At 42.0% G+C, this 27,633-nt stretch overlaps 1 protein-coding gene across 8 annotated transcripts; it reads left to right on the forward strand.

Annotated features, from left to right (window-relative positions):
* The first annotated feature begins 12 nt into the window (after positions 1-12).
* GLYR1 (glyoxylate reductase 1 homolog) lies at positions 13-27,531 on the forward strand. 8 transcript variants are annotated; one of them, XM_052772588.1, is made up of 17 exons: positions 29-117; positions 1,056-1,148; positions 2,298-2,334; positions 3,544-3,623; positions 11,181-11,319; positions 11,913-12,155; positions 15,165-15,251; positions 16,174-16,230; positions 17,325-17,375; positions 17,500-17,573; positions 19,427-19,526; positions 20,720-20,830; positions 21,136-21,237; positions 22,321-22,483; positions 22,907-23,086; positions 23,581-23,705; positions 24,064-27,531. In XM_052772588.1, the coding sequence occupies exons 5-17, from the start codon at positions 11,233-11,235 to the stop codon at positions 24,136-24,138; spliced, it is 1,455 nt and encodes a 484-aa protein (XP_052628548.1). In that variant the 5' UTR covers positions 29-117; positions 1,056-1,148; positions 2,298-2,334; positions 3,544-3,623; positions 11,181-11,232; the 3' UTR covers positions 24,139-27,531. The 8 variants fall into 8 exon arrangements, with proteins under 8 accessions (XP_052628542.1, XP_052628543.1, XP_052628544.1 ...); XM_052772582.1 differs by lacking the exon at positions 1,056-1,148 and having other exon boundaries at positions 13-117; XM_052772583.1 differs by lacking the exon at positions 1,056-1,148 and having other exon boundaries at positions 13-117; positions 21,139-21,237.
* The last annotated feature ends 102 nt before the right edge of the window (positions 27,532-27,633 follow it).

Raw genomic sequence — 27,633 nt, forward strand, 5'->3', positions numbered from 1 at the left:
CCCCAATCCCCCCCCGGCGGCGGGTGCCGTCCTGTCCCGGCAGGCCTTGCGCGGTGCGGCTGGTGGCTGTGTCGGTAAGATGGCGGCCGTGAGTCTGAGGCTCGGAGATCTGGTGTGGTGAGTGGCGGTGCAGGCCGGGCGGTGGCGGGGCAGAGCGGGGCGGCGGTGGCGGCCGCGGCTGCCGGGCGGGCGGGCGGGCGGGCAGCGGGGCAGACACCTCTCGCGGAACGAGGCGGAGTCTCCGCCTGTGGCAGCGGAGGCGCAGGCGGGGCGGCGGCGGGGCTGTGCCCGGCCCGGGGGAGCGCGGCGCGGCGGGAGCCCAGATGGGCCGGGCCGGGCCGAGCACTGTCACCCCGTAGCCGTGGGGGATTCCAAGGTCCGGCTGCGGGTAGGGAGGGGCCCGGCGGGGCAGGCGGTGGCGGGGCCGCGGCCCGGGCGGCGGGTCTCGCCGGTGCCGTCCCTCGGGGGCGGTGTGAGGAGGAGCGGGGGGAGGCGATCTGGGGCCGCGGGACTAGGCTGGCGCGGGCTGAGGGGAGGCAGGCTCGGCTCTTAGCCGGGCCGACACCGGAGGCTAGCGGGAGGCGGCGCAGAAAAGAACCTGTGTAAGATGGAGGGGGTGAGCGGAGCGGGACGGAGGGGCGATCGTTGCGAGGCTCGGTTGGAAATACGGTCTCCTCCTAAGGGAGGTGAGACAGGACGTAAATAAGTTAGTAGGTGTTTAGGGAGAGCAACGATACCGTTTCTTGCCAGTGCTTTAATGAAGCAACGCAACAGTCCGGGAAAAGAGCGTTTTTTTGCAGGTTAGGATGTCCCTGTTGAAGCTCACAGAAGCCATTTCCCTTTGTCACTCCAGTTTTACCCTCAAATAGTCAGAGAGCTGTGGTTTTTTATTTCCTCATCAGGAAGACTGAGGGGATTCCATCAAGCCCTGTCAGCGCTGATTTTTTAAGTGTATAGGCTCTACTGTACTTGACAGGCTAGGGTGTCCTGCTAGGGCTTGCAAGAAATAGCTAATCCCCAACACGCAAGTGCATGCATTTATATTTATATCCCAGATAAAAAGAAGCGTGTGCTCCAGGCTGTGACAACTGCAGTTTCTCATCCGAAAAATTGACAGTGCTGTGAAGTTGTCTAATTTATATAGCAAAGTAAGTAAAGATCGGTTCCTTTTAGCAAATTCTTTTTTTCAAACGAGGATTTGGGGAGTGCACTGCTCTCAATGTTGGAATGCAGATTATCCTGCTTTAGTTATGTACATGACAACCTAGACAGGTACTATCCCTAGAGCTGTCGCAGAAGAACCATAACAGTAAGACAGTAACATAGGAAAGGCTTTGATGAATGTCTTGTTCAGTACAAGAATGGAAGCATCGAATACAAGACATGGTCACGGTTACAGCTCTTGGCAGTGTTCCTGCCTGACCATTGCTACCGAGTCGTCTGTGTAGCATTGCCATCTCAGGAGAGGCTGCAGTGCCACTTGCTGAGAATTTTTGGTTGAGGAGCTGGCGGGCTCCACAGGTTCTTTGCCAGTCTCTTGCAAGACAATGACTGATAAGGTTTTGTGAGTGCTGCAGCCCGAGGAAGTGACAAGGGTAAGATAATGGTAAAGCCACCACGCTGAGAGCTGAGACTAATGTCTCTTCCTCCTCTGTGAAGAAGGGGTTTTGTGTAGTTTTTGTAATGGAAACATTTGCAAGTGTAGGAAATAAACTTTTCTGCCTTTCTTATGGCTCTTTTGTATCTTTAGCACGTCTTACTGTGGTGGCGAGCACCTGAAGAAAGTGATAATGGAACACCTGTTCAGGGGATCCTGCCATTAGTGCTTTCCTGTGAGAACTTCTAAGAATCTCAGCTCTCTGAGCTGGAAATCAGTGGCTGCTGTGCTCACTAGACTGTTCTGTCCAGATGGATATAAGTTACCAACCTGAACTTTGGTTTGATTGCCTGCATCAATACTTTTTTCAATTCCTTGTGAGGGAATATCCAGTCTTACAAGAGTAATAAGCACTATAGCACTGTATCTTCCAGGCAGAAGCTATGCTGCTGCTGTTCTGTTCACTTAAATTCTGATAGTCCAGCGAGTTCATGCAGACTGTTTAGAGGCTTAGTTTAGGTGAAGGTATCTAACAATATAATGCTTGTGTGTCAACTGTGGGTCTTGCCTTTCATGGTAGATTTTGACTTTAAGTTGTAACTCTCTTAATATGAAAAATATGACGTAATGCAAAAAGGTAGTCGTGGGATAGTTGTTTTTTTCTCTGGTTCTAGTGCCTAATACGTTCTTTTTTCTGTAGGGGGAAGCTGGGCCGGTATCCTCCATGGCCAGGAAAGGTGAGGTTTGGTTGTTTGATTTGCTTATTTATTGTTGCTTTCTTAGTTTTTGTTTGTGTTGGGGGGGGGGTGGTGGTGGTTTGGTGGTTGATTTTTTTTTTTTTCTTTTTCCTTCTGCACAGAGAAAGCTTTGCCTGAAAGCATTTTGGTTGAAGATTAATATTGGGGTTTTTGTTTAGTTTTTTGTTTTTTTGTTTAAATACATACCCCACAAATCTAAACTGTGAACCAGTTTAGGGCTTCATTTGATCTAGAAGTTCAGCCTGTCACTAACAGCTGTTAATTCAGATGGAATGAAAAGCAACAGAGCGCGCTTCATCCAGCTCTGGAACTGACTGTGTTTCCCAGTTTTAGCTATTTAATCCCTATCACTTTCTGCAAGACAGGTTTCTTTCCTCCCGTAGTAAATGGGTTAAATGCACTGTGTTAAAGAATAGAAATAGTGTCTGGCTTCTCAAGATGTTTTTTGAGTAATAATTCTGGGGGTAGGGAGTAGTTAAACTTTCTCTTCTGGTTTGGTTGGTTTTTTTCTGATGAAAGGCCAAAAAGATTAAAAAAAAACAAGACAAAACTATATTGCCATTTTTATTATTTCTACTTCTCTGAAAGAACTTTGCTTTTATTTCTGGTGTAGGTATGAGGACTAAGCATGCTGAGTTAACAGCATGCGGCAGGGAAAAGTGTTGTCAATGTGGCTGATAGCCATAAATGTATGGTTACTGGATCAAGTTAAGTCCAGGCTCCCCTACAGCCTTTCACCTGTGTAACTGAAAGACAGCTTTTCTCTTTACTAATATTTTAAACTTTATAAGCAATCTATTCTGAGAGTAAAGACAAAGCTTTAAATGTAAATTTTAAAAGTTACCTAAGTGGAACAAACTTTTATTAATGCCATTTGGCTTTCTAAACTTTAAAAAAAGATTGCTAGCTTAACTATTGAGGATAGGGAGAAGAAAACCTCACTAAGAATGTAGTGATGTATCAGTGGAGTTTGGGTACTTTTTCACTCTGCTGCAGCCTACCATATCTAAGGAAAGACATGGATTAAATATTTATTTGAAAGACTTACAACAGGTTCAAGTTCTCTTCCTAGTCAGATATAAAAAAAAAAAAAATTAAATCTAAAATAGCTTTAACACATGACAGTAAAATCACAGGGTATAAATTTTCATTATGTGCTTTTTAACTTTCACTTCTAATCACCTTCAGATTGTTAATCCACCTAAAGATCTGAAGAAACCTCGTGGAAAAAAGTGCTTCTTTGTGAAGTTTTTTGGAACAGAAGATCAGTATGTACCTGCTTGTTTTCATCTGGTGAAAATACCGTGCTATATAATATGGATCTTTCGTGGAAGAAATATTTACTAACACAGTGCAGCGTAGCTTTGCCAAGGATTGTCTTTGATCTATGTGCAAAAAAATTCAACTATTATTGCATGCTATAGCCGCTCATGTGGGTGTATGAAGACTGTAAAGACTTACGTACTCAGTCACGTTAGGATTTGAGTTGCTGCTGTGAAGGAGAGTTTTTTGGTAGCTTGCCATTTTTAGGGGAGTAGGTGCGATGTGACCGGGTTAGATTTTAGCATGTAACCATGTATGAGAAAGGTACAGCTAAGAGTATGCATTTGTTTTTCTGCCAGAAGAATAAAACAGCTATATACCTGCCGTTTGTAAAAGAACATACTGTCATACCTGGTGACTGAAAACATTCTTGCTGTGCTTTGGGAAGACTTTACAGTATAGGAAAGCCAAAACTGTTGTAGACTACCTTTTTGCAAGGCAGAATTTATTGATTCCAAACATGCATACAAAATCATAGTTGTCTTAGATACCTACAAACAGGAAAAAAACCCAGAAATCTGAGAACTTGGGTTTTGTGAAACTGAAAATTATTTTGCTAATTTTTCAGTTTTTCCCTTTATTTTCTGCTATTTTGCATTAAGTCATGCAGTAAGGGAGAAAGTTACAAATGTTTGTGGAAGACTGGAAAACCCTTTAGTTTTTGGAAAAAAAGGTAACAATTGAGACCATTTAATGGGTGTTTCTTAAGGAAATTAGTTTTGACTGCTAAATTATTTTTACTCAGTATTTAAAAATCATTTTCCATTAAGAATTGAGGTCTAAACTTGATGGAGTAGAAGTGAATGCTGCATACCAATAGGAACGTTTGTTTGGATCTCTAGTAATGTAAGGCAGGTGAAGTTTGATTTGAGGGCAGAGAGTGTTTTGTGGTGGTGATGTTGTTGTTAAAAATGGTTATTTGAGCTAATCAAGTTCTAAAAGTTGAGGAGATTGAGTCTTTCTATACTGATTGTTCTTGATTCTTGTATTTCACGTTATTGAATTGAATACAGAGATGTTTTACATCAAGACAAGTTTGGAAAAAGTGGTCATGTCTGGGATACTGTAGCTGAGATTAGCGCATCATTGCAAATGAAGAGTTCAGCACTGCAAAATAACTGGGATGTATTACATGATTCTAGAGCTCTGACTAGGGAAAATCCAGTCGTCTGGCACAGTAAGGTAGTGTGGTCATTGTCATGTCTCCCCTTTCCCCCCATGTCCATCTTGTGAAATTTAATCATTTCCTGCTAGATAATCATGACTTAGAAATTTGCTCGCTTTGACTGGCATACCCTGCCTGAAAATTAAATGGAAATAAATACTGCTCCCTTTGTTCTTCTTTGAAAATAATATTGATAGACAGAAGAGAAGCTTGTGTGCCTGTTCTGTCCTGACTTGGACCTTTAAAAGAGTGTGCTGGTTTGAACTGTGCTGTTCTAACCAGTGTGCCGCTTGAGAAAATCCTTCTCTTTGAGCATAATCAACGAACCACATCAGGAAAAAATTAAATTATTTCACTTAATGTGAGCATGAAGAGAAAATTCCTTTACTTATTTTGTGCAAGTAAACTAATGTGTTTTGCAAATACTTTTTTCTAGGTGAGTATAAACGGTAAGTGGAAATACGTAACTGGCAAAATGTCGGTACTCTACATAATGAACAGCATGACAAATAGGAGGATGCAAAGCTCCATCACTGACTGTAGTCTGTGGTGTGATGAGTATACTTACTCATACTGTTATTCTAGCACACGTTGCTTCTGTTTTCTAGCACTTCGCTCTTTCTGCCACTTTCAAGTTTGTAAGGTGACATTACTATACCACTGATCCATTTTTACAGCTCTTCTATTATTGCCTTACCCTGTCAAGGTTTAACAAGCAAGGATCTGGATATAAGCTATTTGCCTATTGTCCAGTGTGTGTGAGGTGAAGGTGATGCTAGTTGCTGGGTAGAATCCCTCTCTCAAACTTCTGAGGGTGGTTGCCAGCCAGTTTGTCAACGGGTAGGTAATCTCAGACTTGATAGTCTTATTTTCTTCTGAGGATTCCCAGGTGACTGCTGTGACCAGAAATGCCACAGTTTCAGGCTAGGTAAAAATTGTTTCCTCCTGACTTACATGGCTCCAGTTTGCCATAAGGAGAAGGCTGCTTAGAAGTAAGAACTGGTGCGCATGCATCTGAGCTGAGTGGAGGGGTGAATAAAAACCTACTGATGAATTTGGAAGTGGTTTTGGTGTAGTGTATAGATAGGTTTTGGTTATTTGTGAAATCCTGAATAGCTTAGGATACAGCACAGAAGAAAATACATTTTTCTTTACCTGTGAACTGAATACTAATACTTACTGGCCCAGTGTGATGCTGCAGTGACTAGGGAAATACATTAACTGGAAGACTATAAGTAGTTTTGGCCAAAGACATAAACGTGAGAGCATGAGTGCATTCAGACTGTGCTCTAAGACCTGGCTTTTGATAAAGTTTCTACTGAGCTCCATGCTCCTTATGTTTCTTGTGTTGGTGTAGTTAGTTGCTTCTGTCACTTTCGAAGTAATAGGTTTTCTGGAAGATAAGGATTCTGTACCCATGGAAGAAGAATTTGCTTATTTGTTTAAACTGTGAAGTACACCTATGCTTTACCACAGTGAAAGCCACCTTGATGTTCATAGTAGTAATATAATGTCCACATCCTATTCGAAGTGATTGCCTCAGTTGTGATGCGCATGCTCATCTAATGTCTCTTATTAACTTGCTCTCCAAATTGATACAGAGATTTTTCTAGTCTGCCTAGGAGTTCTTTTTCTGAATGTCTCTTCTCAAAGTAAGTCACATTAAAAGGATTCTTCATTTAAAATCAGAAGAGGCGGTGTTTCCTGCCCATAGACCTGGCAAGCATGTAACAACATCCAATTATGGGAGTATAAACAACAATTTTAATTTAGTCTTTCTAAATGGAAGTGGAACTTTGACCCCCTATCTGTGTTTCTAGCTGTGCTTTTCAGATAGTTTTTAAGATCCCCTTTTATTTCCCAAGCTACAGTCTTGTCCTAGGAAATCTTCATAGATCATTCCAGTAGTCAAGTACTGCAATGTAAGAACTTACAGATTGCTATATACGTGCATTTATTGCTTTTAGTAGTTAGAACTAATAGATTAGCGGGCCCATAGCCTACAAGTCTTTCTTGGTGTGCTTCATCTGGTTCAAAACATTCTTACATTTCATGGCCTGCTTGGGAATTCATTATGACATTGTCAAAAAATCATTGCTTTGAAGGTGTCATTCTACTGTGTTTCGTAGAAATACTAGGGAGAATCCCGCAGTCATCAGAGATGTGTGTACACACACATTCACGTCCCATGCCGCCCTCTTCCCCCTTTAGATATTCTGTAATAGCCAAATCATCTTGCAAGTCATGTATATCGAAGTCTTAATAGGAAGCTGGAACAGTCCATTCTTACTCATGGCACCTTTTTGAAGCGTCAGTACAAAACTAATTAGTCTCATTAAATGTGGTGGGGTCAAGGGGCACTTCCTGACTTGATATATTGAGGAAAAATTGGAGGAAGCTTGCAGTCCAAGATAAGTATAATAATCTGCAGCCTATTTCCATCAGGCACAGTGATTTTAGCACAGCACTCATTACCTTCCCATCCTCCATATCCTGTTGGGATGCAAACACCTACCCTCTTCTTCTGCCACTGTTCTTCCTGGTTTTCAAGGAGATGGAAATTTCTGGATGTCATCTTTCTAAAATGTTCTTTCAGGTCCTGACATCAGAAAACACTTGCTTAAAGTTTGCCAGCTGTTGGATGTGGTGCGCTTTGGCAATCTGAGGAGCCAGAGGGTATAGGCTAAGCTGACAGAGGGGGTTAGCTTACATTGCTGGTGTTTTTCAGTTAGGCAAATTATCCCATGCAGAGCTCTATGTTGCTGTAACCAGACTGCTGTATAGCAGAGCCAGCTGGAATGTTGTTAGACATCTCTACAGGCAGAGTGCCGTAGCTGAAAACTACTATAGTCAAAACGTTTCCACCTCTTACTGTTATCTTTGGATGTGTAAGTACTCTGCAAAATTTTTTTTATTGCACAAATTTGAAAAATTTAATACTTAAAATTTCTTTCAGTATTGCCCTGCTGCTTGTTTTCTTTTGCTAAGTATCCCCTCCTTTTAGCTGCATGGACATTTCTTCTAATTTAGTGTAGTCATTTTTGTATTTTTTTTTCCATTAAGTAGTTTACATATCAAATTCCAGAGTTCAGCCATTTCAGTTGTTTTACTGATGAAAATTGGGGCATTCCTTTTAACAGCAGGAAACCTATCCTGATTTCTCTGTTGTGTGCTCACACACACTTGGCTTGTAAATAACTGAGCAATTTTCTTTTGACTTTCAAAATTGGTTGTGTTAGCATTTAGTGTGGGCATTTAAACTGCTACAGTCTAAAACTTTATGAATTTTTCCCGGACTGTAGTAGGTAATAGAACTTTGGAGATACAGCGCCACCGTTTTCCATCTCCAACTGTAAGGCTTGCAAAAAGTGAGTATTTGTGGATATTCCTTCACTTTCATTTCTCCAATTTATCATTAGGAATTGATATCTTTAGACTGGAAGAGAGCGGCTAGAACATTGGGGATTTTAAGGTTGCCTTGCCTGTGCTAAGCTCATATCATGGATTTGAATCTGGTATCTCTGGTTGCATCTCTTCTGTGCCATTGTTTTCCATGCAGCTCCAGGTCACATTCATACTTGCCTCTGCTTTACAAGCATTCTAAGTTTTGATTATTGTTCATGAATATAACGTGGATTTTACATGAGTAGTGGTTTTATAAGAATGATGTTTTGGAGGGCATGAGGAAGGGTATGGAGAAATGAGCAGAGGAACCCATTACTAACAAGTATCTTTTTTACATCTTTTCACTTTCCATCTAGCCCATTCTTTACAGATACCAGATGACTCTCTGCAGTCATGAATACAATTTCATCTTAAATATGACATCTTCAGTAATGCCACTAATGCTTTTCTACGGCATTAATTCATTGCTGAGTCAGGAGAGAAATAGTAGTTCCTTTTATATGTTGTATCATAGAGACCTGTTATCTAAATATTGGCCTTCATTGGCTTTGTGGCTATTGCTTAACAGAGAGAGATCCTGTGTATAAACCTGAATTATTTTGTTTGGTGGAAAGTTCTTTTCAAGTGTTTGAAACATTGCATGCAAATGCTTTATGGATATCTGGTGTCAAAAGACATGTTCATATCTTATAGAAGGTTGTCCAGGTAAGTGACACACAAAGAATAAACTAGAAAGGAAAAGACCGGTTTAAAAAATTTATTTACTTATTTATTTATTTTTAACCCTGAGGCAGCATTTAAGATTGTTTCTCACTTATTAGTTTGTCTCTGAGATCTCTAGCTCTTTGTCCTGGGGGATCACAAGTGCCAAGATGCGCCTTCGAAGCCAGGAGCCAGAAAGCTTTGTGCTTCAGACTTTCTCCATACCAAAGGAAAAGTAATGAGAAAGGAAACTAATGAACTTGTGCAGTGAGGAGGGATAGGATGTGCAGAAACCTAAGAGAATGCCTTGATAGAAGAAAAGTTTGGGGTTTTTTTTTATTATTTAGAAATTAAAATCTGGCAACAATGTTTAACGTGCTTTATTATAATGTACTCCAACATTTTGTTTCCTTTGTATACGTAATGGAAAGGCTTCTCATGAGCTGATGTTATCTAGTACCTAGGGATGCTTTGTCACTGAGTGCCACACAGAAGAGCTTTACAGTATAAGAGCATTTTAAGATATGTTTCGCTATTATGTCCAGGCAACTGGGAGGGATTCTCTGAATAGCTGCTGGACAGCAGGCTCTAGTCTGAAAGTAATGATTTGACTTGTTATATTATGTTAAGTCATTTATTATGAAGATGTAAACTAAGCAAAAGGATTCAGCTTTGCATGCAAAAGAGTACAGGGTTCTGCTTCCAGGCTATGGTGGAATCATGGTGTAGGCTATACTGGCAATGTGGAAAGGATGCTAGCATTTTTTGCAGTCGGTTCTAGCAGGAGGCCTCATCTGTCCCAATGTGACCCAGAAAGTTTCAGTCTACTTTAAGCAAGCTGATTCCTGACTACAAACAATGGCTAATGCCAGTGAGGAGAAAGATCTCCATGAAGTTTTAAAAGAGTTTACTGGGCTTTACTACTTCATGAAGAGAGGACAAGCAAGATCCAGCAAAGCATCATCATCATTATTATTATTATTATTATTTTCACCTTTATGTTCAGTTTAGCTGTATGACATGATGCTTACAGTGTCTGAAAAGGCAGCTATTAAACCACTTCACCTGCTTGCAGAAGTCAGACTGCACTGGAGAATATTTAAAGCCTATAATCATGGCTAGTCAATGTTTGTAACTTAGAGATGCTTTCGGACCAGGGAAAATCAGTTTGACCAGTTTTTACTGTGTGCTGGGCTGCTGTATGTGAAGAAGCACTGTTGGCCATCCTAGCTCAGGAAAAGCTCTTCGGAAACTTATGCAGGTCTGTTTTCAGTAGGATGGAAATAGCTTTGTAACAGTGTGGCTGATGAGCCTGGGCTTGAATTTGGGGAGAAAGGAAAGTATTCTAATCTCTGTGAGAGCCACAAGGAATGTTGAAAGCAAAGGCATTCCCCTAAGCTGCAGTGAAAGAGTGGTAGAAGAGCTTGTCAACCGTAAGGAAAGTGGAGTTGTCACCCTGTACTTGACCATTTAACCATTTGGTAAATGTTAAGAAGTCCTCCTTAGCAGCAGTGGAAACAGGGGAGTCATTTGAGTTTCCTCACAGGACTGCAGTCAGGTTCAACAGTGAAGAAAATGGTTCTTTTTCCTCAAAAGTGAAAATGTTGTTTTCATGCAGAATATCAAGGTACATCAGAAATATGTTCATCAATGAGCTGACGTTTACACTCACTTTTTTTGTGGTGGGCTCTATTGTAAGATACATAATTTGGTTTTTTCTCCAGTTATTACAAACACTTGTGTGTGTACAGTATGTTTGAACAAGGGATTGATGGCTTAGAATTGTTATGTGGCCTCTGCTTTCAACAACCTCTTGAGCAGATTCATATTATTGGCTACCTTATGTGGAGGCATGTGACTGTGGGTGTTCCTTCTGGTGATACAAGAGCAGTCACTAGACTGCCTTTGTTCTAAACAAGTATCTAAGATCCCATCCGAAAGCTGTCTTGCTGATAGAGAATATGAATAACGCTTAGAGCAGAGCACTGCTAGCATGAGGGGATATAAAACTTGAGAGAGAAACCAAGTAAAAGTGTCAGAATAAAGTTCTCGGTGAATGCAGAAATCACAGCCCTTCAGGTTGTAGAAAGCAAGTTTGGGCTGCTATCATCTGTTTCTCTGGAGAAAAAAAGTATATCTGTGCGTTTCTAAAAGTGGGATGGTTGAAAAAGTTGCTGTTTGGAGAATATAATTTAATTTTGTTTGTTTGTTTTGTTTTGTTTGTTTCTAGTGCTTGGATCAAAGTGGAGCAGCTGAAGCCTTATCACCCTCACAAAGAGGAAATGATAAAGATTAACAAGGGTAAGCGCTTCCAGCAAGCTGTGGATGCTGTAGAGGAGTTTCTTAGAAAAACCAAAGGCAAGGACCAGGTGAGTGGGTTCTTTTTTACTGTGTGCATCAAAGCAAGTCTTGTCATGAATGATGGTCAGATGCATTTTTATGTGAAAGGAGTTTGTTGCCTCTGGCAAGTTGAGGAGGGATTCGTTTACATTCCTTTGTTTTTTGTTTTTTTGTTTTTTTTCCCCTATCCTCTCTTCTTCCCTATTCAGTCTTGTTTGGTGGAGAAAAGTGTTGTTAAACTGATGGAGAAGCTGAAGAGGCTAATTGATCTGCTTATGATGATTTGATAAATCAGTCTTAAGTCTTGGGCTAGAATTTGGTATCTACTAATCTTGTCTTTAGTGTATTGGAAGTGCACATATGTGCACACACTCCCAGCAAGTCTTCAAGTGGCCGGTTCTGTTACTCGCTTACTTAAACTGATGTGTTTTTGCAGGAGAACTAACCAGGAACTTCACTCACCGACTTCAAAGGGCTAACAAATAGCTAGTTTTCAAGTTACTGTGCTGTTGTTTTGCTTGGTAGTAATCAGCACAGGGTCCCTCACATCCTTGGTTTTGCATGAAAATCATTCCAGCTCTTCTCTTCTTTCCTTACCATCTTCTGTTCTGTAATCTCTCAGGCGTCTTCCCATAACTCCAATGAAGAGAAGAATCGGCGTAATTCCAGTGAAGAAAGAAGCAAGCAATCTGCTGGTGAAGAGAAACGCAAGGCCAGTTTGTCTGAAGGAAAGTTGAAGAAGGGCACAGGGGAAGGAAAAAAGAGGGTCTCTTCTGTATCGTCAGAGAGAGGATCAAAATCACCTTTGAAAAGAGCCCAGGATCAGAGCCCCCGAAAGCGGGGGCGTCCACCCAAGGATGAGAAGGTTTGTGTTGTGCATGTCCGCCAGTGCCCTGTGGACTTTGCAGATGGACTCTAGGGTTGACTGGCACCTTGACTAACAGGCCAGCAGGAAGAGTCAGTTCAGTATCAGGTTTTTTTAAGCTGTTCCATGTTACTACTTCTAGACCATTTGGCTGCCCGATACCTTTGGCAAGCATATTGTTGGTTCTTCCTGTAATTTTTACTAGTTAGTTATTTTGAGTAGCTTTATTCGTATCTTTGAGAGGGCTTTGAGAGCTGTATCATAAGACTCCACCTTTCATCTTGCCATCCCTCAAGTTCAGTTTGTGTGGGAAGGATTAGTGAAGACGTAAGGGTCTTCATCTGATTCCTGACTTCTCCCATCTCATCTACTTTGTATGATTAAGTGATCAGTAGTCACTCAACTTCACCCTCAGTACTTACAGAGGGTGGGGTATTCTTAAGGGCTAGGGCTTAAAGAAGAAACTCTTGTAGCCTGGGGAATCCACCAGAAGAATTGATTGTATTCATTTCAGCTTCTCTGCTCTAGGATATATTTCCATCCTCCATTATAAAGGTCCAACCTTGGAGCATTATTATTTTATCCCCATTACTTCCCTGTTATTTCTGGATGTTGTGGCAGCAACAATAGCCACCAGTACTTTGTCTACCCTCATCTAGAGTTCCAGCCTTTTTATTTATTGTGGAACTCACTGTTGTGGTCCAGATCTTCCTTTTCCAATTGGATAATTATTTCAGTGGATTATTAGAATGCACATGCTCCATCGGAGACTACACCTGGAGACCATTGGGAGACTTCAGCTGATACACCATGTGGCAGCCTGCTTGCTCACCTGTGCTTCAAATGGATCACGTTATGCTGTGCTTCACAATCTTTGCTTTCAGTGCACTTCAGGACACAAGTCAAGATGGTAGTCTTTGATCTCCAAAGTTGTGAATGGATTGGCCTTCACTGGTTGAACAGCAAACTCTTTCTTGATGTAGTAAAATGAAGCTGATCACCTCAGATATTAGCTATGAAGGAAATGCTGGCTTTTTTTTTTTTAGAGCCAGCTTCTCTTAAATCAGGCTGTACGATAGAGCCCATCAGTTTCTTCTTTTGGGGGCAGTTGGAAGAGGGGAGGAATGATGCATATTTGTGAATTCTTACGAATCATTACAGAACATATGACTTGACTGATGCAGGAAAACGCTTTACCGGCAACTTACTTTCACCTGTCAAAGTGTCTTGCTATGAGCGCGTTGTATCTTCACATATTTCAGTTACAATAAGCCATGGGGCCTTTTTTTCCACTTGCAAAATGTTTTTGTGTCTTTGAGCTACACTCATTCCAAAATTGATCAAAACTAATAGCTGGGAGAGTTCTGATTGTGCTGACATGTTGCATGCTCAGGTTCTACTGTGTTAGCTACCTCAGGGCATCAGAGCACTTTGAGTGAGTTAATTGTAGTGGTAGAAATTATTTTACTTGCAAATTGCTGGCGAAGTCGTTTTGAACAGCTTATCACAAAGAGGTGGCCAGCTACGTGATAAATGTCTGGCTGCAGACCATGAAAATAAGCAGGCTGATGTAGGAAAGTAGCCTTATAGCTTCTGCAAAGTAATGTACTGACAATTAAAGAAATTGCCATGAAAATATAACAGTACTGCCTTAACACTATTTTTCAGCATGGGAAAGAATTTTAAAATCTTGTTGTCTTCTTGCCTGGTTCTCATAATTTCCCCAAATTCTTAGCCTTAGGGTAGAAAACATTTGTTGCTGTCCTGAATTACTGCAGTGTTTGGATTTGGGGATTTTTGCCCTGTCACAGTCCAAATTTTGGCTTTCCAAGTAATAAGGATGCACAAAATTCAAGAATCCAGTTGTTGTCAAGGTGTGCTCTATCTAGAAATGCTCTGTAGGCATACATGATCATTCAAATATTCTTGTTTTTAAGCTTATATGAATATTTTCAAAGGACCAACGTGACCTGATAGGTATCAGAGCAGGTTTCATACACGCTTTAGGAGTTGAAACAGCAGTGTGGTCTCTAAGGAGAGAATTTTAGTGTGCAAGGCTCTCCCTTGACACTTTAGGGTTGGAGACTGATGTCTAAATTGTCCCTGCTGACAGATGAAACAGTTGCATCAATCTGGGTTACCTTCAGGAGTCTTGCTCTTACCTTTTTTGCAAACAGTGGTCTTCTGTTGTGGTTCTGCGTGGACACTAAGGTAGATTGTGCATTTTCAGGAAGTAATTTTGGAGGGGAGATAATGTGATTCCATTTCTGAACCTTCATTTCAGGAAGATAATACATACTATGCAGAAGTCCTGCACATTTTCTTCATATAGCATATGTCTGTGACCTATAGCATAAAGACCTATTTTAACCTATGTATCTTGGGGAAATAAGAAAGATAAACTTTAATCTGCTCAACAGTAAAAAACCCGATGCGTTAAGTGTTATTGTGACATGAGAAATCAGGGCCTGTTGAGTGAATGGGGCAGTCCACGTACCAGTTTCTGTTTCATGGATTCCGCAAACTTGAGCAGATACGACTATCAGGCTCACGCTTTGAAGGTTCTCCTGTTAACAGGTGGGCTACTTTTTTATGACGGGAGGATTAGAAGAGTTCAGACCTCTGACTGTGGTCATGTTCTTCACCCATTTGTTTAGCTTTTTGCATCCACCAGAGGAAAATGCTGGATCAAGTGTGTTCGTTTGCTTCTCTGCTTATTGCATGATTACACAAGTGCAGTGATTCCTCTTACATATGAAGAATGGATTCTCCAGAAGCTATAACTGTGTGGTTGAATTCCTTTGTTGGCAGTTCATGTTTTCTTCACCTCACCTGTGTTGATAATACACTCTGTGTTAAAATATGAACACTTCATGGAAAGGCATGTGAGATGGAAGGCATTTGTAGTGCTTTTCAGAACTCTGTATGTGTGCTCATATGATCAACGTGCTGTGGCCAGCCACTGAGCCAGGTTGTAAGCTCTTTCTGATCCACCTTCTGTCTCCTCAGGACCTCACAATTCCAGAGTCAAGTACAGTGAAGAGAGTGATGACTGGAACAGTGGCTGGATTTAAATGGCCACCAAGCGTCAGTGAGGTGAGAAACTTTACAATATATGTGATCTAGGAACTGAGTTTGTGGAAGCAAATCTGGAATCTTTTGTCTGGGCTGTAAAATAGTGAGATTTTTCTCTGCCTCCTGTTGGAATAAAGTAAGACACTCTCATTCTGTCATTCTGTAGTGTAACAAAGCTAGACAAGATCCTGGGCAATTAAGTATGCTGGGAAGTGAGATTTCAGTCTTTGTGGAACCATTTGCAGATTCACACTTGCTCTACTCATTTTTGCACTTCTTGTTTTAAAAGTATTACTGAGACTGGCTTCCCAGAACTGGAGGAGGTGATGTGGATAGTCTCTCCCTGTCTGGATACTATTGTATGGGGTAGTTTAATTTCCCTCATAAGAAGCTTTTGGAAACCTTTCATTTTTGTGCATAAATAAATAAGTGATCAGTAAAGCAGAATAAGAGCAGTGTGACCTTAGGCTAGTGCATATGATGCTCATTGGGGAGGTGAGATACCTGGGCCTGCAGTCCTTGTTGCTGTTAATATGGGTTTGCCTAGCATGTGACAATGCTAGGCGTAATCTCCAGCCTGTTCCCAGAATGCTGTTTTAAGGAGTTCCTTGGAAGCTGGAAAATAAGTGTTTTCATTCCCTTGAGAAGAAGCAGCAGCAGGATATGAGATTTCTTCCTCCCATGTTAATCTTGCTCATAACCTTCGTTGGTTTTCCTACATATGTCCAAAAATTAGGAATTAGACTTGAATGGCTTTGGTTTTGAGAATGAAACAAATGTAAACAGCTTAATTGGAACAGGCTGCTTGATAAAGCTGATACATTTTATATTTTCCAGCTTAAGCTATTGTTCTTGTGCAGCTTGGGAGAAAAAGGGAATTGTGCTGTGGTTGCTCAGTGACTCTCTGGGAATGTTTCTGAGCCTGTACTTTCTTTCTTTGTAGCCTGTGAAGGACAGTGATCCACACTTTCATCACTTCCTGCTGAGCCAGACAGAGAAGGTGAGGATTTGGCAGGCAGGATCATTCTGCTGGTCTGTCTGGCTTGGCATCCTGCCCTTTGCTGGGTCTAAGTACAAGGAGTATGCGTAAAAAGCTCTGAAATTCTCTTCTTTGGAGTCTAGCGGCAATTAGATTCTCACGTACAATCATGCAGTTCAGTTACTTCCTAACCTTAAGGTTTAGAGTGATTTAGCATTGAGTACAGTGAATAGTTTAAGTAATTAAAGATTATCTAGCACCAGGATTTGACAGATCAGTTGTAGTAAATTCTTTAGATTGAACATTGAGGGGTAGGAAAAGCTGGTTTTCTGTTTAAAAACCCTGTTTGATTGTCTTTGGTTGTCCTACCAGTTGCTTCATCTGGATGAGCTTGTCTATTAACTGAATATGGCAGGAGAATTTCCAGGGCCAGAAAATCTCCATGTGAAATATAGCCAGTTTATCTCCTGGCATTCAGAAGCCTTGCAGGATTTTATCTTCAGCAGTGAACATCAGGACAAAAAGGAGAGATCAAATTAAATGAGAAAGGATTTATATCTAGCTGAGGATCTGGGCAGAGCCAGAAGGATTAAGAGCAGCTAACAGCTTTAATCTACACAAGCTCACAAGAAGCAGCATGGGAAGGACCAGCCTTCACCTTAACATTAGTTGAAAGCCACGTGCCTTCTTATATTAACAAGAAGGTTTTTCTTGCACAGCTGCATTGACATACTGAGCATAGATATGAGGCAAAGCACTTCATGGCAGGCTTTAGACATCTCTGTTTCCTTTGGGCCAAATGCGAGAGTAGGGATGCCGTGGATCCTTGCCTCTAGAGGAGCCTGTCATATGAACTACAGGAAGGAGCTTGCAGTACCTATATCAGAAGACAGGCTGAATTGCTGGGGCAGGGTGGGAAAGGAAGAGCTTAGTATGTCGCAATAGGTTTTTGTTTTTATTTTCTACCATTGAGGGAAGCCTGGGAGTTTTTCTGCTTTGCAGATGGTGGTGGGTGGGTGAGCTGCCTGTTTCTATCTAACAAGGATATGGTATGTTTGCTCAGCAGAGCAAATCAGCACTGTGCTTCCCCTGAATGCTTTGTCTTCTCCATACAGCCAGCTGTCTGCTATCAAGCCATCACAAAGAAGCTGAAGGTTTGTGAAGAGGTAAGGCAAATATTGGTTTTGATGGATTTTCCTTATTGTCCTAAGGACTTGCAGTTCCTCCAGAGCTGTGCGTTCTATTTTTTTTTTTTTTCCACCCCCCCCCACCCTCTTCCCACCTCCCCAGGAAACAGGATCCACCTCCATCCAGGCAGCAGACAGCACAGCAGTCAATGGCAGTATCACACCTACAGACAAAAAGTAAGATCTCCAACGCGCTTCAACCATTTCCCTTACTTTTTCTCCTTCCCAGCTCATACATGCAGCCATTATCCAGCTTGTCACTGAGAATAAATAAACCTAACATTTCCCTCTAACTACAGATCTCCTCTGTCCTTGTGTGAAACTCTGATTTGGGGGGGAAGGGGGAGGGAGACAGCTGAAAAACAAACAGGGGCTGTACAGTAGAAGAATTCAGAATAGGATGTGGCCTGGATACATTTGCAATTCAGGGCTTTTCTGCAGTTGCCCTTTTCCTGTAGGGCATACTGCAGAACATTAAGCAGCAGTACTTCTGAATGCTGTATGAGGCAGAAAGATAAAACGGTATCTTTCTCCAGTAGTGCCTGGCAGTTGACTGGGTTTATTTAATCGCTCTTCTGAGCATGTAGAAGACAAGAGGAAGAGGGAGGCGTGCTCTCTCAGCACAAGAGCTTTGCTGTGTAGCACGTGAGCTTTCTGGTTTCTTCTAATGTCCCCCTTCTCCTTTCTAGAGTGAGAGAAGCCTAATTTGAGCTTCCTGTTTCACTCTCTAACTTCCGCTCTGTTCAAATTGAGTTCAGGCCACAACTTGCTGTTTGCCGTTGGGGTCGTTCTCATGGGATGTCAGTTCTCAACTGTACTCCAGGGGAACCAAAATAACAATGAAGCTGTTCAGGTAAAACAGTCTCTCAGGAAAGTGTGGCTCAGAGGTGGGTTGGGAGAGAAAGAATATCTTCTCTGTTTTAGAGGCTTGAAAATACGTGGACCTTGTTTGGGTTGTTTAAGGACCCTATAGTGACTTGCTCTGACCTGTCTAAATTAGTTTGCTCTAACAAAAGGCAGCACGGCTAGCTGGGAGAGTGCAGCTGGCTTGTGAAAGCCACAGCGCATCTGTAGTGTGGCTAATTCTGAAGAATTAGCTGGGGAATTGCCAGGCAGATTTCATCTCGAAGTTACATCAGACCTGTAACTGAACACTTCAGAATTTCCTACTAGAATTGTGGTTTTGGTATGAAGCTAGCTGCATGATGTATGGAAGGATCTTTGCAGCAATGACTGCAAAGGAATTCCTGTTGTGCAGGTAACTGTAGGGATGGAAATTGTTTTAGCACATTGTCGTCTTCTTGAAGGGGGGGAACAAAACTGTTGCCAGCTTTGTGGGGGGAGGCAGGGGGGAAAGCAGCTGGTATCTGGGACTATTGTATTGTTGCTCATAGTGACCTGTACTGACCTATTACTTCCTTTCTAGGTCTGTCCAAAATCGCAGCTGTAGAGCAGGGACTAGGTCTGTGGTCTGTGCATGATGCCCAGTAGTCTTTGCTAGGCTTCATTAAAATAAAGGTTGTAATGTATCATTCAAAGTATAAGCAAGTCATTGTACATGTTACTTAGTTTAAAAATCAGAAGATTAATTAGAGAAGCACTTGCTGATCTCTAAATGTTCCTTTCATCTTCAGTAAGGCAGTGGCTGGCAACAGAAAGCACAAGAGCAGCAATTTTAATAAAACAAACCAAACAAAAAAACCTACAAACTAACACCCCTCCCCCCCCAAACAAACAAACAAAAAACCCCAGACCACCAAAACCTTTAAGTAGTCTTCTGAAGCAGACTAAAGACTTTCTTCAGGAAATTGTTAGGGTTGTTTGGTAAGCAAAATAAATACCAGTTTGCTTTTAAAGCTCAGTATCTGCCCATTCTAGCTGTGGCCACAGTGGAACAGGTTTGGTTTTGTTGTGGTTTTGGGAGTTTTTTGCTGGTGATGCTCCAGGGTTTGCTCTTCATCATTCCCAAGACTATGAGAGGCTGACACCAATTGCTTTCTGTTGCATTAATATTTATCTCTTCCCCTCAGGATAGGATTTCTGGGACTTGGCCTGATGGGAAGTGGCATTGTCTCCAACTTACTGAAGATGGGTCACACTGTCACTGTCTGGAACCGGACTGCTGAGAAGGTAGGCATGTGCTTAAGATACAGATGATACTGAATCTTTTCTAAACAGGTAGTTACCACCTCTAGCTCAGGGAGGCCTGGAGTCACCAATCAGTGGTGCCTAGGAGAGGATGCCAAAGAAACACAAGTATATGCTTGCCACCTTTTTCTATTATTATTTCCTAGGTGCTTGTTCATGGTCACCTTTGACTAGATGAAGCTGTAGTCTGTCCTAGTATGGTCACTCTTATGTGAACAGTCCCCATCCCATTCCCATTTTGTATGAGGTGGGAGAGTTGCCAGAAAAATTACAACCTTGTATATGTGTTGAGGGATGCAGTGTAAAGTGCCTCTGGAAATACTGCTGATGTAAATAGCCAAGTCATTGTGTCATGGAGCTGGACAAAAAGACCAAGTGCTGGGGAATTGGTTCTAGGAGTGGTGTGGTAAGATGCACTGCTTGACCACAGCTTCATCTACACATCCATTGTGCTGTTCGTGTTGCAGTAACAAAGGTTCTGTTGAAAACCTGCTGTGTCATAAGACCAGGATGAGAAGGGTTTAGAGGTGTATTCAAAGTGAAAATGAAGCTTATATTACACTTATATTCTAGCCAGCATTGTGCTTTGTAGTGGAGGAGGAAAAGTAGGTAACTGGGGGAGATGGGGTACTGCAATGATATTGTGGAATATCAAAGGCAAGAAGGACACTGTGGTTACTTTGTTCAAAGGGATTAAAAGATTTTTTTTTTTTTTTAACTGCAAAACATGGATGGTATGAGAGGATAGGGTAAGAAGGAGCTAAGATTTTGAAGCAGCAGCCCACTAAAACACATTAGTCTCAGCTGTGCATATTCCTCTTTACTGTGCAGTAACACCTTTTGCTCTGTCTACCAATTTTTTTTTCCCCTCATCTCTCCTCCAAAACCCACAACATTCAATCTCTTATCATTTCACCTAAGTGTTCTCTTTTCCTGTGTCTTTCTTTTGAAGTTCTTCACTTGGAGTTTCAGAAAAGCTGCAAAAGAGCCCCTTTTGGGCGGGGGGGGCGGGGACAGATGACAAACCAACAGAAGACAACCCAGTCACCATGTAATTAATATGCCTGACTCCTTTTGAGTTCGGTCCAGCAGCAGAGTTTGTTTCAGCAAAATGCTAGAGAACCCATTTGCTCTGTACCTAATTTTTCTTACGTTTGGATTTATGACTTTTGCAGTGTGATTTGTTCATCCAGGAGGGGGCACGGCTGGGAAGAACCCCCGCTGAAGTTGTCTCCACCTGTGACATCACCTTTGCCTGTGTATCAGATCCAAAAGCAGCAAAGGATGTAAGGATTAGCTCTTATTTTTCCTCCACCAGCTAGATTACAAGATGCAGTCACTGAATGCCACTCCTGATTCCTACTAACCTTGGTAGCCTGGGTCACTGTAGATGCTGGGCAGTGCAGCTATGTAAAAATAAATATCCCAACAAAAAAATCACACTTTTTAAAAAATCATCCCTGGGGGTACGTTTTGATATCCCTCTAGGAGTCTATCAGCGCAGTCCCAGGCTCGCTTGAATTGCTGTCCTGCAGGATTGGAGTTTCTCTGCAGACACCCTATTGCTTTACCGCTCTTCTGTTCCCCACAGCTGGTACTTGGTCCGAGTGGAGTGTTGCAGGGGATTCGTCCAGGGAAGTGTTATGTGGATATGTCCACTGTGGATGCAGATACAGTCACAGAGCTGGCCCAGGTAATCACATTGAACTGAACTGCTAACATCTGTGATTCAGCAGCAGTACTGCAGTTCTTGTTGCTTTAGGTGGTAAGCTGTTGATAATAAAGATGCTTCTGAAGATTTTGGGGCTTCTTTTAGGAGACACTCAAGTCCCAGGCAAATAAGATAAAATAAACTGTCAAATCTTGACCACCAAACAAAGTTGGATGAGATGTTCCCTGGTGATAACAGCAAACCCTGTAGATTTGGCAGGACTGTTAGCTGGCACCAATGCAAACAGCCAGCCAGATTTTGATCCCTGAAGAAGTATTTATAGCCAGATTGGTATTCTGTAGCAAACTGGAGGAGAAAGCACTGTCTGGATTAATAACTGTCCTTAAATGATAAAATGCATAATCTGCTTATTGTAAATGTTCTGGTTGGGGGGGAAAAAAAATGCCTTCATGTTTCATTCTCTAGAAATATTATTATAGAGAAGATTTCTGTAGAAGTGTTCTGATTATTTCTGATGTGGCATCTTTGATTTCTTCTTTGGCTTCTGGATTGTTATCCTCTGTCTTAAAGGTAGTGTGTGGTGTTGCACAAGGAAGGGGAGTTAATTTTGGTGAAGTTTTAAGCAGACATATTGATGGCACAGTAGTGTGTAACATGAATTTGGAGAATGAAGGGTCACACATATTAATAAACCTCTGGCTGAAGAGATCTGTCAAAGGCCTTTCCTCTTTGGCGAAAAGGGGGAAAATATCGTAACAGTCAATCTTCTGAGATTCCTACACCACATGTGCAACTTCAGCACTGGTTCCTTTGGCTGTTACAGGGTGCCATGGCAAAAGCACGTAAGTTCAGCTGCTTAAAACATGCACAGTAGTGATGGGTGCAAGAAAGTGCTGCTGGAGTGTGAGGGCAAGTTTTGGTCTCAAGTACCCTTTGCAGCGCATCACTTTCCTCTTCTGTTTATAAGTCTGACCTATTTGTTCTGCTTTAAAATTCTGTTCTCAGGGACAGGAATGCCCTAAACAATGTTCTTGTTGTGCTGCCTACTCAGCATCAGTGTGTGCTGTTCATGCACAGCTAACCAGAGATGCTCTTTTTTTCTAGGTGATAGTGTCCCGGGGTGGTCGCTTTTTGGAAGCACCGGTCTCAGGAAATCAGCAGCTATCTAACGATGGGATGCTAGTGATCCTGGCAGCTGGTGACAGGGGTTTATATGAGGACTGCAGTAGCTGTTTCCAAGCGATGGGGAAGACCTCTTTTTTTCTAGGTAATTGAAACGCGAAGGGCCTGATAGCAGTTTCCTACTCAGTGCAAGGACTGGGAAATCCAGCAAAGAGTCTTAGAGGCATATGTGTCATCTGTTTCTTGTCTCCTTGGGCAGTATGGGAAACTGCCCTGCTCTTCGGGAACTTGGCCAATTTCAGAGCGTCTAGCCCAAGTTTTCTTTTTTGAATACTGGCTCATTTGGAGGATCCATGATGCTTTTATTTTCAATCATACTTTGTTATGATTTCTCCCTTCCTTTGAGTGCTTGGAAAATGGGTAAGGTTTCTTAAGTCTTTCAGGGGAGGGGAGAGCTGCCAAGTGCTTGGATGTGAATAGTCTGGTAGTGTTAATACTGTGTGGGATGGGGGAGCAAGGCTGCTGTATCTCTTCTGGAGGAGTGCCCAATGGTATGTCTCGCTCCCAGGTGAAGTAGGCAATGCTGCCAAGATGATGCTGATTGTGAACATGGTCCAAGGCAGCTTCATGGCAACGATAGCAGAAGGACTGACTTTGGCTCAAGTGACTGGCCAGTCCCAACAGACCCTTCTGGATATCCTCAATCAGGGACAACTTGCCAGCATCTTCCTGGACCAGAAGTGCCAAAGTAAAGTTCTCTTACATTGTTTTCTTATAGGACATTTGCCACAACCTAGCAGCATTTCAGATAATGGCAGAAGGGAGAAAATAACCATCCCATCTTCATCAGCCTGGGATTCTGGGTATTTTAAGCATTCTGGAAATGAAGAGCTGAGTTCCATTCCTTCCCCTTCATAGCCAGGGCTTCTGAGAATCCACCCCAAGCTCTGCATTGTCTACAGCCTGCTTAGAACTTGAGTTCACAGTGAGGATTTCATTGGGGCAGGGTAATAAGTGAAATGGAGGGCAAGCTGCTTAGAAATCTGAGCTCACTTTGTCAGTGGGCAATAGTGACGTTATCTGCTGTGGTCAGATGGAGAGCAGAGAAACAGAAGAGCTAAAAGCAGTGTTACTGCTGATCAGCATGGGAAAGGGAAGTTTGGTGTTGAATTACATGCCCTTGCTGTGTGGGCTTGATTTACTTTTGTCGTGCTTATTTTTTGCACCCATTCCTCTTGACAGATATTTTGCAAGGAAACTTTAAACCTGATTTCTACCTGAAATACATACAGAAGGATCTTAGATTAGCTATTGCACTGGGCGATTCTGTCAACCACCCAACTCCCATGGCAGCTGCTGCCAACGAGGTAAGAGTTGTTCAGTGTTCAGATATGTGTTATTCAGCATTTCTTCAATAGAGCCCTTTGTCAACAAGAGACAAAAATCTAGGAATTATGTCATCTCTAAGACAAGGGAACAGCGATTTAAATATATTTTGACTAGGATGGAATTGGATTTGTTTTGATTGTAGAAGCCCTTAAAATATCACATCAGTAAACACAGATGGCCTCAACAAGACCTGGTGTGTTCTGATCTGCGCTGCTCTAATTACTTGACTTACTATGCAGTTCTCTGGTTTGCAATGGTCAGCAAAGCAATTTTTCTGCTGAGGAAAGGCTTCACACAAGAGGAGGCACTGATCCTTTTCTAATTTCTCTTCTCTAGGTCTATAAACGAGCAAAAGCATTGGACCAATCAGACAACGACATGTCTGCAGTGTACAGGGCCTACATCCACTAGGCTGCACCGTTCTTACTGTTAATACTATGATTATTGATTAATATTATTATGATACTGGGTTTTAACTCTGGACCAGTCCATCTCTGTCTCTCCATTTCCTTTTATACACAGACTTTGAGATCTGCCACGGAGGCAGCTGCTGCGGTGAGCCTTCCCCTGGTGGCAGAAAGGGGGGAGGAGGGGGCTCGGATTGTTGCAGTCTAATTAGAAAAATCCATGCCATGCACTGACAGTCATGGAACAGAACAGTGGCGGCTTGTTCAGAAGCTCTGAGGCAACTCTGCCAGAAATCTGCTGCTTGGCTGCTTTTATTTTCCAATTTGTATGCTTGTCCAAGATGCTGTTTCTAACGATCCCTTTTCTCCTTTGCTGTGAAATAATGCGTGTGTTGGACTCTCTGCATCAAGGGGACAGGTGACACACATCCCATCTACCTGTGAATATCGCTAAAGTCCTTGGTCCCAAGTAAGGTGAGGAGCATTTCCTGTTAATCGGCCACTGTTAGAGAACAAAGCACCTCCCATGGAGGAGAATGGCAGTTCCAGAAGGTAATGGGGTTGCATGCAACACTGTCTTGATTCTGCTTCTTTTTAAACTTCCACCTCCCCAGCACCTTGATGGAGGAATTCCTTGTACTGTTAAGAAAAACAGATTGCATCCATGTCTTCCCCTGTACAGACAACTAAAGCTTAGGGAACACAAACCTTACTGAAAATTAGAGAATGCCAGTGTAAATGAGCCTCCTAAAAGGCTAATCACAGCTGCCCATCTCACAAACAGCATTGGAGATCAACACCTTTGCATAGAAAACTGCAAGAGAAACATACAGCCTAAAACTGGGCCAGAGATATTTTATTTGGGGAAGGAACAAACCTTAGGGTTGCTCCTGGCCTTAGCTTATGTTGCTTTACTACTTACCCTTTTTTTTTTTTTTTTTTTTTTTTTTTTTTTACCCTTGTAGTCAATAATTACAAAGGTGTCTTGACTTGTAGCAGTGTCACAAGCAGAGTGATGAGTCTGAAAGAGGCGAGAAGAATGATCGTAGAGCCAAGAGACTGAGAATCCTGAGCTCCTTTCCACACTCTCTCTCTGGCCTTTGTATGGTCATTATATCTCTTAGCCTGTTTGCCCATCTTTAAAGGTGGGTGATGATTACCTACCTCACAGGGATATTTTTGTGTACTGATTAGTGATCTTTATACATGTCAGATTTTCCATACATGTTCTTAGTCTTACTACTCTGGGTACACTAGCACAGCATGAGACTTTTCCCTGTACCTGTGACTCTGCTTGTAGCCAGATACCAACTTCTAGAAAGACTAGTAAATAAATGGGAGGCTAAGACCACTGCTGAGCTTTAGTGTAGGAATGTGGGACTTGAACTGCAGATGCCAAGGCTAGAGAGCAGAGATGCTCTCAATGTTGATAGCAGAGCAACCCAGAGTCCAAAGGATGCCTGTCTCTCTAAAAATGCACAGAGCATGTTTTTGGGTGTGGTTTGTTTTTTTTTTTAATTGTTCTCAGTATTAGCCTTTTAGGAGGGTTCTTACATTTTGGATTTGAGAGTTAGTAAAATGCCAGTAAGAAACTTTATTGGCCAAAATTGCTTTTCAGTGGCACAATCTCCTCCCTTGGTTTGGGATTCTGAAAGGAAAGAAAGCAAATTCAAATTAGACCATGTTCCTTTAAATCCGTGAGGTCTGCCCCTCCCACCATCTTATTTTTCTAGGAACTTAATGGCTGTGTCAGGAAATTTTCCTGTGGGTTAGGATTTCTGACCAATACTGCTGTGTGCAGCATGTGCATATGGTTCAGGGGCACCTTATTAAGAAACAGAGAAAGTATCAGATACTCATTATGAATCATGACATCTAATGCCTAATGCTGTAAATGTTACTTTGTTGAATATTTCACCTCCTGTGATCACTATTATTTGTGGGCTAATATTGTGTTAACGCATTATGTCCTGTGGTGAACATCTCCTAGTAATAGATCTGTTAGATATCACTTTGCCCGTTTGTCAGTGGTATATGTGAACAATACTAGTTACACATACATGTTTCTTTGGCAGTGCAACTGTCATCCTGCATGTAGATATTCATATTAAAGGCACATATAACTACCCAGGATAACCAGCCATTAGCCTGCTTTTGACACACTTGTGCTTCCCCCATCCAGAAGAACTCCGCTATTAGCATCAGAAGTCCTTGGTTAAACATGCCACAGTTAAGAAATCATTTACATGAATGGTGTATTGAGGGCATCTGGGTGAAATTGTGTTTTGGGGGCAGGAGATAAGACCACAGGTTTTATAGTGTAAGAAATCTTTTGGGAGGAAGAGGGAGGTACTGTCTTGGGTCCAGTTGAGAGTGGAACTGTGCTGAGCCAGTGCAGCAGCGTCCCCAACCTGTCCCTGCAGAGATCTCTTGGGCTGGGGTAAAGGTGAATGGGTCTGAGCAAAGATAATGGAGGATCTCCCTCTTTTCTACTTTGTGGTGCCTCTGGATAGAGTGAGAATACGAAAGCAGCTCTCAAGTCCTGTGATGTGTGTTTCATAGTGAATTCAAAGAACCACGTTTGTGAGAGAGGAGAACCACTCCCATGGCAACTCACTGCTGCAGGTTTTGTTTTCCAGAAATACTGTAGTTCTTGAAATGGAGATTGTTATTTATGTGGGAGTGGCAGGTGCAGACTAGTTAAACACTGTAATTTATGCTGGGAAAGTCTGACTGCAGCGCTCTGGTGAGGTAGGTGGATGTAGAGTGGCTGGAAGGTGCGGTGCTGACCAGCCAGTTGTACAATCACAGATATGCCAGGGAGGAGCCGGAGACCAAGAGCTCTGAAGTGTGGGTGTGAAGTAAGGAGGAGGGATGGAAATGGTGAAAACCAGACTGTTTCAGGTGCCATTTCAGATTGACTTGTGTCAGTCTCACTTGGATTCTTGTATTTATGTCTGTAGCCTCTGAACATGGATCTTTATATGTTCCTAGGCCTGAGATTTGGGGGAGGGAAGGGGGGGAAGCTGTGGATTGAGAGATGCTCTAATAAAACTGGCTAGTCAATGTTGTCTTAATATTGTTGACAATTCTGTAAAGTTCCTTTTTATGAGGATTTCTGTTTTAGAAATTTGCTTTTTTTGACTCCCTCCTTTTTAAAGAGAAAATGTGACACTTGTGAAAAAGCTTGTAAGAAAAGCAGTTTCTTTCTTCCTCAATGATAGATCCTATAGTTAATTAAGGTTGTGAATTTTTATTTTTTTGCCTTGTTTTTAATTAACGTTTGTCATTCAGAATAGGATGTGTGAAAATGTTTAAATGGCAAAACAAAAAGATTTTTTTTGTGCAATTAACAAAGCTACTGGCAAAAAGAATAAAACCCTTCTTGGTAACATGATGTTCTTGTGGCATTTTCTAAAGCCTATCAAACCTGTATTGTGGCATTAAAGAAATATGTACATTTCTCAAAACATTAAAAAATCAGAGTTGCTGAAAAACA

The sequence above is a fragment of the Harpia harpyja genome, chromosome 21 (genome assembly GCF_026419915.1).
Source record: "Harpia harpyja isolate bHarHar1 chromosome 21, bHarHar1 primary haplotype, whole genome shotgun sequence".
In the NCBI taxonomy this organism is placed as follows: domain Eukaryota; kingdom Metazoa; phylum Chordata; class Aves; order Accipitriformes; family Accipitridae; genus Harpia; species Harpia harpyja.

Excerpts from the sequence above, each read along its gene's own strand:
- GLYR1 (XM_052772582.1), top strand. The coding sequence starts at position 80 with ATGGCGGCCGTGAGTCTGAGGCTCGGAGATCTGGTGTG. Across the intron at positions 2,335-3,543 it reads ATCCTCCATGGCCAGGAAAG|ATTGTTAATCCACCTAAAGA; the intron begins GTGAGGTTTGGT and ends AATCACCTTCAG. Across the intron at positions 3,624-11,180 it reads TTTTTTGGAACAGAAGATCA|TGCTTGGATCAAAGTGGAGC; the intron begins GTATGTACCTGC and ends GTTTGTTTCTAG.